Raw genomic sequence first — 13769 nt, forward strand, 5'->3', positions numbered from 1 at the left:
ATGGTTGGGACATCTTTAAGACGTTTGACATATCCTTTGAGTGGTTTTAGAAATATTTAAACATTACTCGGTTGATTTGCGTAACTGCGATCATCAGTCCTTATTTAATCGAGTTTTTTATGGGTCACGTTGGGAATAACACAAATCACCCCAACTAGTAATACTCTTGCCCAATCCACTAAAACCTAGGCGGCTTGGACAAGTCAAATGAGTTTAAGTTGATTTTGCCACCCCTAAAATCTACTCTAATCTAAATATGAATTTTTCCACCATTGCAAAGATAGTGGGATAAATAGGTAGCTACAACAACCACTTGATATTAATTCAGATCAACAAAGATGGAGAGACAATTTATATTTACTAAGTTAGAAGTGTGTAAACATTTGCTAGCGTTTTGTCTTTATAATTCGAAGGTTGAATGGTACACTTGGTTGAAGGTTGAGTTATTTACCGAAAGGTATATGCTTCAATTCCCACTAGATATATTTTTGTCTCCTATTTTTTAATAGTGCACCCATGCACTATAAATCCTAGATTTGCCTCTGATTCACACCCATGTCATTCCACAAGATAGCAAAGCTAGTAGCACACTCGTCCAGTGTCCCAAGCAGACTTTAGTGTTTTGGGTGCCTAACTAAATATAAACCACTTTCTCCTAGCATATATATACATATACTAGTTCTTGAAGTCCGTGCTAAGCCCGGGCCCAAAATCCAAATATAAAAGCAAAACTTTCATTTCACTCCTTTAATATTTTAACTTTCATTTTGATGATTTTTTTTACTTCAAATCACATTCGAGCCAGAATTTGAAGTTTATGAATTCTGAACCCTAGTTTTTAAAGTTATTTAGTTCTAAATTAATAATATAGATATTTAGTGAACTTTTAAGACAAATACAGAATTTAAACCAAAGCGAAGATGCAGATCTTCGTGAAAACCCTAACGGGTAAAACAATCACCCTTGAGGTTGAATCTTCCGACACAATCGACAATGTGAAAGCCAAGATCCAAGATAAGGAAGGGATTCCCCCAGATCAGCAGCGTCTGATTTTCGCCGGAAAGCAGCTGGAAGACGACCGAACCCTAGCCGATTACAACCTCCAGAAGGAGTCGACTCTTCATCTCGTGCTCCGTCTCCGTGGTGGTGCTAAGAAAAGGAAGAAGAAGACTTATACTAAGCCTAAGAAGATTAAGCACAAGAAGAAGAAGGTTAAGCTCGTTGTGCTTCAGTTTTACAAGGTGGATGATTCTGGAAAAGTCCAGAGGCTTCGTAAGGAGTGTCCTAATGCTGAGTGTGGTGCTGGAACTTTTATGGCTAACCACTTTGACCGTCACTACTATGGTAAGTGTGGGCTCACCTATGTTTACAATAAGGCCGGCGCCGATTGATCCCTATGTTTAGCTCTGTTTAAATGCTGTCGTCAATTTTATCTTTTTGTCGAACGATTATTTTGTATGGATTTTCCTTTTAAAATGATGTGGCAACCTTGGGATTGTTGAGTTAAAAAAAAAAAAAAAACTTTACCGAATCCAACCAAACTTATTTTTTCTTTAGAAAATTAATTAAAGCTAACCAAATGAGATATTTTAAAGATAACCAGATCGTACCTGATAATACTGAATTAAATTAATAATATAGATATTTAGTGAACTTTTTTAAAAAATAAAGAATTTGAACCAAAACGTTACCAAATCCAACCAAACTTATTTTGTGTTTAGAAAATTAAGTAAAGTAACCAAATGAGAGATTTTAAAGATAACACGATCATGACAGATAACATTGACTTTTTAAATAAATATGAGCTCATTAAAGTTTAAATATAAAGTAAAAGAAATGCCTAAATATAAGTAGAAGAATTTTCAGAAATTCTCAAATTTTATAATACAAATAAAAAGTAAAAGAAATGCCTACATGTATACAACTATAATAAGCAACAAATGAAAAAGGGGAACGAGAGATTAACAAGAAACAAGAATCTAGCGAAAAAATGACTATTTTTCAAGTTAATAAATAAGATCAATAGAAGAAATAACGGGAAAAATAAAGTGCAGCGGATAAGGCTGCTCCTTCCTTACCAAGGTTTTCGAGTTCGAGTCTGGGTATAAAAAATTCTTGATAGGGAGAACTTCCTCCAAATGAGCCTTACGCGACACAAATACGAATTAATTGGGCTCAATACGGATATCGGATAAAAAAAATCAAAAAACAGAAAAAATAAGGTAGAACAGCTGAAGTAAACCATAAAACAAAAAGTAAATTTGACTTTAAAAAATATGATCAGGACCTAGAAGTAATTAATTAAAAAAATTACATTTTATTGAAAACTTTTGTGAGGACTACAAAAGTCCTTGGTTGTCCCTTATTATATATAGTAAATTACATATATGTGTAAGAAAATTTTTCGAGGTTTACGGGATCCGATGATCCTCCTACTGTATATGTGGATTCGCCTCTGATCCAAATGATAAACAAAATTTATAGGATTACACTCTTTAGGAACACTCTTGATTGCTACACCTTAAGAGGTCGTTTGGCTGGAATAGGACTTATGCCGGTATAAGTTGTGCCGGTATAAGTTATGTTGGGATAAGCTATGATGAGATTAGTGATGCTGGAGTTGTTGTTTATTCACTGTTTGGTATGTTGTATTAAGAATGACAATTGTATAATTTCTAAGAAGAAGGTATAAGTTATACCGGTGCTAATTACCCCATCCTCTATAAGGTATAAGTTATCCCGGTGTTAAAATTAACACCGGGATAACTTATACCTGATTTGCTAACCAAACCGAGTATTAAGGTGACATTAAATTTTTATACCACCCATATACCTTCTTATACCTCATACCAAACGCCCCCTAAATATTCTCTCTGTCCCATTTATATGTCACACTACTTTTATTATCATAATATATTATTTGAATATAATCTAACTTTAAATTCTAATTTACTATTAGTAAGATAATTTATAGTCAAATAAATATTTTAAAGTTATTTTAGACTATAAATTAAGTTTTTATTTGTAGAAAAATTGGAACGGAAGGGGTATTATTACTTACTAGTGGCATATTGTTGGTTCATTGGTTTAATTGATTGGACGCGATCAAGATAAATAGGCGAAACCAAGATGACGGTATAAGCACGTCGGCCGGCAAGCGCAGAATAAAATCTCATGATTTCAGCGGCGCACGTTAGATACACCCCTCCCACGAATTTCAAAATTTTCTTCAATCGGCTAAATCGCAATTACTGCTTTTCTATCCAACCCGACCCCACCAAAAAAGAATCAAGAAATTCAAAAGTACACCCCAAATTTTAGAATCAAACTCTCCCATGTGATCCAACAACCGGGCCCTTCTCCTAATTTGACAAATCTATAAGGACTTCCCGTTTGAAAATTCACATAATTACACATTTCAAACCAAATAACCAAATCGAAAGTTGAAGCAATTTGATTGGAAGAGTGAAAAGTGGAATGACGATGGACCGAGAGAAGGAGAGAGAAGTAGAGTTGGAGAGTGCAATGTACACCAACTGTTTGTTACTAGGTTTGGATCCATCCATCATCGGAATCGGAGCCGGTAGCGGCACACCTCGGGTCGGATTTTTTCGTCATTCGAACCCTAAACTGGGCGAACAGCTTCTCTACTTCTTATTATCGTCTCTCAGAGGCCCTACTCAATCTGCTAAGGTAATAGTCGCTGCTTTTTAACCTCTCGAAATGTACTTCTTAGCTCACACCTGATTCAGGATTACAGTTTCTAGTTTCGTACTTTTTTTGTGTGGATGTTAATTGTTAGATCTCTTCAGGATTTCGATAAGGTTTGGCCAATTTTTGACTCCGCACAATCTCGTGATTTTCGTAAGGTAATTATGCTTTATCAGCCTGAATAAAGTGAAATGCATACAACAATTTGAATAAATTCGTTGAGATTAGGTCTTTTTTAGTGAAAGTTTATTAATTTTATTTTTGGGAAGTTTAGGTTGTACAAGGGATTATAAGTGAGCTGGAATCACAAGGGGCACTACCTAGAAGTAATTCAAGGGTCTCGTCGCTTGCCACATGCTGTGGACCGAGGTTGGCTCATTTTGATAGCAGTTCGATTGATATACCATTTGGATTCTGGTTCATTTTTACTTATTTTGATCCATCATTTGAATTTTTCTGTATCACGATGTTAGTGCTAGGGAAAGTAATTTGAGCATTGGTGTTATTGGAAATGTTGCAAATAAAATAGTTGTCCTACTGATACCATCTTAGATTCTCTAAAGGAGTAGATTGGTTTTTTGAAGTTTGGATTGTGGAAGGGTCATGAGTAAGCAGGGTTCAGAAACCAGACCTGTGAAGCACTGAAATGCCTTCATTCCAGCCCATGGGCTGTCTGAAATCTGAATAATTCTATTAATAAGAATCATTTCCATCTGAATAATTCTATTAATGAACGAATGTCGATCCCAAAAAAAATGAATGTTAATGAATTTTCTGGTGCCTTTATCTAATTATTGACTCCATAATACTTTGGATGGGGAAATGATTCATCTTGTAAGTGGCAGATCTAGATAGTACCTGCTTCTTTTTCCGTTATCATACTCGTTGTTATAAGTTTGATCCTTACCCTTTGTGATGAAGTTTGCATGCTGATGCATACAGAGTAAACACTGTAGGCATCCCATGTACTTAATGTTTGTTATATATTTTACATGTTTACTGCAGGTTTGTTGAACTTCTATGGCAACTTTCACTGCATGCTTTGCGGGAGGTTCATAGGCGAACATTTGCAGCGGATGTTGCTTCTAATCCATTGCCTGCCTCATTAACAGATGTAGCTTTCTCGCATGCTGCCACGCTACTCCCTGTGACCAAGGTCATTCTTCTGATTCCTTCTATACGCCAGGGCTTTGAAATGTACCTATTTCGATATCAGTTTGAAATCTAACAACCTAATCACCTGAAGCCAAGGCTTTAGTTTCTGCATATTTTAGATGCAAGCGGCATATTGATTTGACTTGGTTTTTTTCCTAATGTGGAATCTATTTACTTGTATCTCATTGACAAAATTGCTTACCAGTAATTTCTGCTTAGGCATTGATTGGTATTAAGATTGTTTGCTTTGCTAGTCTTGAACCTTAAATTCTTCATATGTAGTGTAGACACGATCATGATTGATATGAGAAATTATTGCAAGTGGAAGGATCTAATATCTGCCGCTATCTGAATAGGCTAGGGTTGCTCTTGAAAGAAGAAGGTTTTTGAGTAATGCAGAAACAGCAGTTCGTAGACAGGGCATGTGGTCTAATTTGGCTCATGAATTGACAGCTGAGTTTCGAGGCCTTTGTGCTGAAGAGGTGAAAGAAAATCTTGTTATCTTTCTTTGAGGACCTGACTTGGATTATATCCCTTTATTCGCTGGGGTAAATAATTATTTCTGCGATCATCTCTGATCTCCTTGGTCTCAGGCTTACTTGCAGCAAGAACTGGAAAAGCTGCAGGAGTTGAGAAATAAAGTAAAGCTGGAAGGTGAACTGTGGGATGAACTTGTATCAAGCTCAAGTCAGAACTCGCATATGGTTCAAAGAGCTACCCGTTTGTGGGACTCTTTGCTGTCTCGCAAGAGTGCGTTCAGATATTATCTCACTTTTCACTCCTACCCTAATAAGTCTATGCAATTAGCATGCTTTTCCATATATTATAATAGAGTTCTGTACATTGGGCGCTTACTTGTGTATGTATATATTTATACAGATCAACATGAGATTCTTGCCTCTGGCCCAATAGAGGATCTTATCGCTCATCGTGAGCATAGGTTAGATTACTTTCCATATTTTCTTGGATTTTAAAACCTGGCCTTGCCTTCAAATTGTTTTTTAATTTTTATCATTCAGGTATCGCATATCTGGTTCGGCTTTGCTCGCAGCTATGGATCAAAGCTCTGTAGCTCCACCTCACGATTTAGCTTCTTCACATCATGATAATAAAGACCAAGCTGAAAGATCACAAGCAGATATGAACAGAGAAAAGCATGTAACGAGTTCAGATTCTTCTCATATTCAAGGAGATGATGACAGATTTTCTCGAGTTGATGAGAGAATTGCAAGGGGCCATCCTACTGTTGATATAGCAGAAGTTTTGAGGCGTTGGACACATGCCCTACAACGTGTACATAAGCAGTCCCTTCAATTGGTATGCTGATTCCTTTCACTCAAGATTCTATACATCCTGACAGACTCTTTTCTCTTCTCAATCGATTTCAAGCTTAAAATATTGCCAGACATTTATATAAATGTTTGGACGGTTTCTTGTTATGTGGATTCAAGTGGTCCAGAAGGAGAGAAAACTACTTTTTAGGGTGGGTCTAAATATGGGGCCAGAGCTTTCACTACTACAAAGCAATCCATATCTGCTCATATTTTTGAATTTACAAGTATTAAACAGAGAATCTTGTTGAACGTCTTAAATAAAGCGAAAGAAAGTGTTTACAAGTGACACCCGTTTTTACACTTAGGCAATTAATTTAACAGTTTGGATCTCTCTACATCGATTTTCATTTCAACTTTCATTCTGGTACCACGACACTATGCAGGCAAAAACAAATGATGGAGAGGGTCCAGAGCTTTTGAGGAGTTCACATGATGGTGGTGCAGGTGGTCATGCGGAGTCCTTAGCTGCAACCCTTGCTGAACATCGGCAGCACCTAGCAAGTATACAGGTATAACGTTCAATCTAATTTGGTTGCACTTATGAACTATTTTTCATGGAGTCAGGTTAAAGTATTGCATCTCCATACAAATAATTAAGAGAAAGCAAGGTTGTTGGTATAGTTGGATTTTGTAATCTATCACATTTTTCTATTTGAAATACTCCTCTAATCACCCTCACCACCAAGGAAAAAATGAAAGTGATAAGTTTGAATTGCTTGAGCTTTTATCTATCTTGACCTGTGCAGTATTTTCAAGTCAAGCTTGAAATATATAACTGCTAATATAGCTTTGTCAACTAAATACTCTCAATTTCAGTCCTATCTTCCCCATTTTTGGTTGAATATATTCTTCTCCTTTTGAGGCGGGAAAACAGCTCCATTGACTAGTTCTTGCCATAAAGTATCATTGTTTTCATAAAGAAATTAAATTCCATATTCATATTCATATAGGTCCTTCCCCGAACCCCTTGCATAGCGGGAGCTTAATGCGCCGGGCTGCCCTTTGCCCTTTATAGGTAGAAAATAACAAATAAATCTGGGTTACATTGTTGTTCCACTGGGGTCATTTTGTGGAACAGATGTGCCCCTGCCTTTTTAATATGGTTATTCCGCAAGTTATGTTTATTTTATCATTGTTTACTATTATCCATAGACACAGGTGTAAGCCCCTGTCTTTATTGGGTACATAGTGGACATGTCTATTAAATCTGGGAAGTCGTCTTTATCTATTTTACACCTGCATGTGGTGCTGAAAATTTGCAAAAAGAATATTGAAGTAGGTTTTTTGCGATAAATTTTTTCAAGCAAACCTTGCAACTCTTGAACTTCAACTTAAAAATAATATTTCAAACTGAAGTTGTGCTCTCGACCTATATTGCAAGTGAAGTTTTTCAAACATTTAGCATCCACAAAATTCAATTTCTGGAGGTTTTGTTTCCTAAAATGTACGACTTTCCAGAAACAACTTCAATTTCTACAAATGTTTTCCAATTTCAACTTCAAACAATCTATTTCCAATTTCAGCTTCAAATGCTGTCCTAACAGCTTCTGATATGACATTTGGTAAGTTGATTACCCGAAGAATGGAAGTAGTTTTCTGGCATCCTTAGCAGATCATTAAGTTAAATGAAATTATTATGATTATACTGTTGAAAATACAACAACAAAAATAACAGTAAACCTAATGTAATATCACAAAGTGGGGTCTGGGAAGTATAGTGTGTATGCAAACCTTACCCCTACCTTGTGAAGGTAGAGAGGCTGTTTCTAATTGAAAATTGTTGATCTCTAGGTGCTCATAAATCAACTGAAGGAAGTTGCTCCATCCATACAGAATTCAATTTTAGAACTTACAGAAGAAGTGAATAATATTTCATCCAATTCTTCTAGCATGGCCATGCATCAGGGTAGATCGCATTCGCCGGTCCAAGCGCAGAGCAGCGGGAGGGCGCCGGTAATTTTCGTGAAGCATTTTGAGGGGCTTCCTTTACATTTTGAATCAACAAAATATCTAAACAACATAGATTCTGCAGGAAAACACCACTGATGAGGTAGATGAGATGAGCTCAAGATTGTCATCCATGCAATTTGAAAAGACATCAGCCAGTCCCCCTGCTTTAAAGCTTCCACCTTTGTTTAGTGTAACGCCAAATTCTTCTGGAAAAGGTGGTGCACAGAAGCGACAGATCTCAGCTCAAACCAGCCAAACTGAAAATATGCCTGAAAGAAAGTCTCTGGATCAGCAATTTTTAAATAATTCGTTGAATTATTCTCCACAAGGTTTTTGTTCTCCCTTCTGAATGCATACAGTTGATTTCGTTGTTGGACTTTTAAATTTTTTCTGTATTTTTGCAGATAACGACATAAGCTTTGTACAAAATCTAAAGAGATCTGTCAGAGAAGCTGCACTTTGCTCCCAATCTTACCATCAGGAATCATCTCTTGACAGCCGTTCTGATGATAGTTCTGAGCACTACTTTGAGCCCGTTTCAGGGTTTGGGTTTGCCCAACATGGCAATCGAGCAAACTTGTTGAGAAGTAAAAAGTTGTTCGTGTCAGAACCAGACTCATCCTTTCTAGGGACTCGTGCTCCAGAAAATCATATGAGCATCAAGTCTGAAGGAATACATGATTTGTTAAATGATCTGCAGTCTGTGGATGACTATGACGGTTTTCTTTCAACTGTGGGTTCAACTTCTTCATTTTCTGATGCACATAGGTCATTTTATGATATGGAGGAAGCTCAGGATCAAGTATTCTCACCTCCTCTGCTTATGGATGCATCGTTGTTAGCAGATTCTTATGAGGATTTACTTGGTATGTTTGTTACATTCTTTTACCTAATAGACCTGTTTATAATTTTTAAGAAGTTTAAATCCATTTTCCATGCTGATTTTCTGATGCTTAAATCTTCATGCTACATCCCTGAGTTCCTTAAGTCAGTTTCAGTGATGTCTGATGCTTAAACTGTCACTGATTCTCTATCTTTTTTTTTTTTGGTAACTAACTTTTGTATTAATCACCAGTAATAACTGTACAAATCCATAGCTAGCCACCACTGCTAGCTATCATATTTACATATGAATCTCAGAAGTAACTAAGAGTCCATCTAGAATCTATAGCTATGAACTAGTTTTACTATTCTAGGAGGGGCTCGCACACAGCATACACATGCTATCTCCTTTGCTATACGTTCCCATGCTACACTTTCCTTCTCAAATATTCACCTGTTTCTCTCAATCCATATACAGTGTACAGCTTCAGTGTATATCATTTTGAAGATTTGAGCAGCTTGTGACTTCCTTTTAGCTCTCCTTATCACCTCCTGCACATGCTGCTCCCAGTCCCCTGCTGTTATGATTTGGCTGTGCATGTGCGTCCACTGCATTAGCTTGGTCATCACTGCCTTCATGTAATCACACTCCACATACAAATGATCTCTAGATTCCTCTGCTTGCTGGCATAAGCTGCATTTACTCTCTATATCCATACCCCAGCTGATCAACCTATCCGATGTAAATAGCCTGTTTTGCATTTGCAACCAGAGTGTAAATCGAGCCTTTGGTCTTCCTGCATTTCCAAACATCAAACATTTCCATGGGATCCTGGATTGTTCTCCCAGCAAATTCAGCTAAATTTGGCTAATGTTACTCTTTCCTGGTCGTATGTATATTGATGGTGTCCCAAGGTTATTCCTTGCCTCCATAATTTTCCTCACCATCCAGCTTGCTTGCTTTGGCGCTGGCACTTGTTCCATCTGTTGTCCCTTTATATAGTAAGTGTGTATCCATTGTATCCACAGTTTATCTTTCTTGTTCGCAAGATCCCAATACAGCTTTGTAATGGCTGCCTTGTTCCATACTCTTATGTTTATCATATTCAGCCCTCCTACACTTCTTGGGGAGCAGAGTTTGTCCCATGCTACCAGTGCTTTCCTTGTTAATACATTACTACCGACCATATTTAGCTCCTACAGTAAGCTTCCGCTGTTTTTATCGCCTTTGCCCTTTTCCTACTTTTATTTTGTTCTTCTTTGCTCTTTGGCTTGGGATTTTTCTATCCATCTTATGTGCAGTTCATTGGCATCTTATGTTTGCATATATGTTTTGGTGCTCTTTTATTAGTTCAAAAATGTTGGTTCTGCGCCCTAACTGATAACACGTGATGAATGATGTTTTGAAAGCTTCTCCTAATTCTGGACATTGCATGGTGTCCAAATGTGTTCTCTGTTAAACTCTTACTAGATTAATAGTTCTCCTTGGGTCACTGCCCATTGAGAGAGTTTTGTCGAGAATGAGTCAGGTCTTATTGCTCTCTCCACAGTGCAATTTATCAGGCTGTTCCATTTTTCTTGTGTGGAAGCTTTAAATGTTCTTCTTAACGACCCTTGCTTTGATCTTTTTGATCTACTAATGCGACCCCTGTGTCTAAATAGAATAAGTTCATTAATAGTACAACATGCATCTTCTAACAAACTTACCCTTCCTCATTGATACCTATGTTTGAAACGGAGCCGGATAATTTGTAAAATACATATGCTTGTGACAAGTAGGATATATAAAAAAAATATGTGAATTTTTCTTACTAATATTATAAAGTGACTTTTTTATAGTCGAAATAAAGTGATTTTTTTTATTATTAATTTTTTCTTGATTTATTTTATTATTGGAAATGTATTTGTCAATCAATTTGTTTGTTGATTCAAGAAAGGCTTTCAAGGATTTTTACCCGATAGTGAAAGCCCTTTTCGGAACCTATCACTATTTGCTATGATATATTACGCACTGCCTTCTTTATTGCTCTACCAAACTATTGCTAATTTAGTGGTCTAATGAAAGTCGTACTGTTGCAGCACCATTGTCAGAAACTGAAACTGCTTTGATGGATCATTGAGATCAAATATTGGGTAATGTTGCTGCTCGGTCTTGAAGAGATTGCTTAGAAGCTTGTACGGTCGACCTTTCTGTGGTCGGAATACCCTCCTCTCACTAACTTCCATATGGCAGTGTGATTTCTTGTATTCTTCATGGTTTAAATGTTTCAACCTTTATCTCTTGCATTTCATTTTACTTGGGGGAGCAGAGGTAACTGAACATCAGAACATTGCTCAGTCAGCATGACCACTGCCGAGCCAAGATTTTTGAAGCTTTGACCCCGGGGTACTGTCAGCTTGGGCTTGTAAGCATAATGCTCTGCTGCAGGAGATCTGCAGGACTGCTGCAGACATTAGTGTGCTGTATACTGAAGGGAAAAGAAATGTTATCTTGCTCCTGATTGATTCTTTTTGTTTACTCTGTATCAATTGAATAGACACATTTACTGTTGAAGAAGGAATTTATGTGATCGTTTGTTCCATAATGTGGTACAGACCTCTCTATAACATTCCTATATAACAACACTTCACTATAAAAGCCAAGCTTTTCGGAAACCAATTTTCATGTTATGTTATAATATATATTCTCTATAAAAGTATTTCGCTGTAACATCCAAAAATATGCGGAACAAACGAGGTTGTTACAGAGATGTTTGACTATATATATATATATATATGAAATTGCTGTTTGCTGAAAAATCTGACTCTCTATTATTTGTGCTTATTTTACTTAAAAACTGTTTCACCAAAAGAATATATTTTTCTTAATCCGTTTTTACTTTTTTCCAATAGAATCCCTTCAGGGTGATATGTTTGGATATTGACCTGCGGACTTTTGCGAGCTACGGCCGGTATTGTCGGTCAGTAGTTCTTTGGATAATATGGCCAATGACAGTTACTTCGACCGACTTCCATAAGTTAGATCCCTTTCTATATCTGCTTTAACTCCAATAATTGTCTATATCTTGAATGAATATTCATTAGTATTTTGCTTGTGATAGGTAAAGAGTGATCACTTTCACATCTTACAGTGTATAACACACAAAGTTGGTTTTACATATTAGCACAAGTCAGTTGGATATAATGATATTCTGATATAGAGTGATTCACTTTAGGTTGAAGACAGTGATTTGGAAAATTTTGGAATGATTGGATGTAAGAAACATATATAATGGTTAAAACCACTGGAGGAAAATCTTTTGGATTTTATAACTGACTATGTATGGACCATTCAGATTTTATCTTTCGGAGGATACAACAATATCTCAAAAACTATTGGATGCCCCTTTATCTGATTCTAATTGGATGCTTAATTTCTGACCCATATTCTTCCCACATCTCCAAGTAATATAGCGATTGAATATCTTAGGTCAAAACTCAAACCCACGTAGCAGTACTGCCTTATGTTGCTATACTTGGGAGCAAGTGTTTTTTTTATCGTTCTTTTTGTGTGGGTGGGTGGGTTTTGTAGTTTTTGCTCTCGACCTGTATTAATTGCTTGAAACTTCACATTAGAAGTCAGAGTTAGTAGCTCTCTTTAGTAGGACATGACAATTTTACGGAGAAATGAACTAGGGAAGATGTCTCATGCAACTGATCGCTGCACCGAATGAAGCTAAGGGAAATTGTAAATATTAGGCTACAACTTGTATAGGCCAAAATCTGCCAAATTTAGCGTAAAGCGGCATTATGGAAAGGATCGGTCGAGGTCGATCAGGAAGCAGTGAAATTCGTGGTCGGGCTGTCAACAACAACCGAGGTCGAGCACCAAAGACAGAATAATAACGGCTAGTTTTTGTAATAGGATAGTAAGAAGAATAATGAATATTCTCTGCACTTGTACTATTGTGGTTTGTTAGGGATATGTCTCATATAAATAGAAAAATAGACAATAGTGTACGATATGTAATATTCACTTGACAAGAACACTTTTTGAGAAGAAGATTCTATTTCTAGCAAAGATACAAACTTTACATTTTCATCAAGATTCTTGCTCACATTATTCCATACTTTTCCATCAGATTCGAGAATAGTTCAAATATTCTAGGATTTGTCTGTCGTTTATCATTGTCAGGAGGAATAATCATCTATCTCATTCATTATACGGTAAATCATTCTCCTTATTTACATAAGTGTCATTTATTGCTATTTATTCCTCTATTATTGTTCACATTTTTGGGAATATTAAATGTGCATTACTTTCAGTTTCCCACCGACTTACGTTATCCATGTTGTCAAGTTCTAAATCTAAAGATATTATCATTAACTAAGTTTGATCCATCATTATATAAAATTTAATAGTTTAACCGAGAGTTTATATTTTTTTTTCAAACACAACTCTGATCACGAACGTTTGTGGTTAAGTGTTGCAAGACAAAATTTGTCAACAACACTATGTCTTTGACTTTCGTAATTGATCTTTGCACAACAATTTTTTAATGAACTTTGATCTTACACATTATTTCATAAACGACATGTCACCATGTTGAATCCACAACTCTTTTATAAGGATAACCTCACCCTAGAAAGAGTTGTAGGGGGGAGGGAGGGAGGGAGGGGGTAGCATTTAAAAGCTATAAATTTCAAACGATAAAATGGAATTCAAGGCTAGTTATAATTGATATTTTGACGATGTTGCTCAAGTTTACCAACTAGGTTTTTTTGTCTTTTATTTTATTTTTATTTGGTCCATTTAAA

The 13769-nt window shown here is 36.4% G+C and overlaps 2 protein-coding genes across 2 annotated transcripts; both read left to right on the forward strand.

Moving 5' to 3' along the window:
• Positions 1 to 915: 915 nt before the first annotated feature.
• On the forward strand, positions 916 to 1521 carry LOC104223017 (ubiquitin-ribosomal protein eS31 fusion protein-like). Its single transcript, XM_009774370.2, has one exon. The coding sequence runs from the start codon at positions 921 to 923 to the stop codon at positions 1389 to 1391; it is 471 nt and encodes a 156-aa protein (XP_009772672.2). The 5' UTR covers positions 916 to 920; the 3' UTR covers positions 1392 to 1521.
• Positions 1522 to 3143: 1622 nt separating this feature from the next.
• LOC104223016 (AUGMIN subunit 6-like) lies at positions 3144 to 11557 on the forward strand. Its single transcript, XM_009774369.2, has 13 exons — positions 3144 to 3693; positions 3813 to 3869; positions 3986 to 4080; positions 4717 to 4867; positions 5223 to 5348; positions 5460 to 5616; positions 5746 to 5806; positions 5886 to 6183; positions 6584 to 6709; positions 7992 to 8153; positions 8233 to 8479; positions 8555 to 9016; positions 11052 to 11557. The coding sequence occupies exons 1-13, from the start codon at positions 3478 to 3480 to the stop codon at positions 11090 to 11092; spliced, it is 2199 nt and encodes a 732-aa protein (XP_009772671.1). The 5' UTR covers positions 3144 to 3477; the 3' UTR covers positions 11093 to 11557.
• Positions 11558 to 13769: the final 2212 nt, after the last annotated feature.

This window comes from Nicotiana sylvestris, chromosome 2 (assembly GCF_000393655.2).
Source record: "Nicotiana sylvestris chromosome 2, ASM39365v2, whole genome shotgun sequence".
Taxonomy (NCBI): Eukaryota; Viridiplantae; Streptophyta; class Magnoliopsida; order Solanales; family Solanaceae; genus Nicotiana; species Nicotiana sylvestris.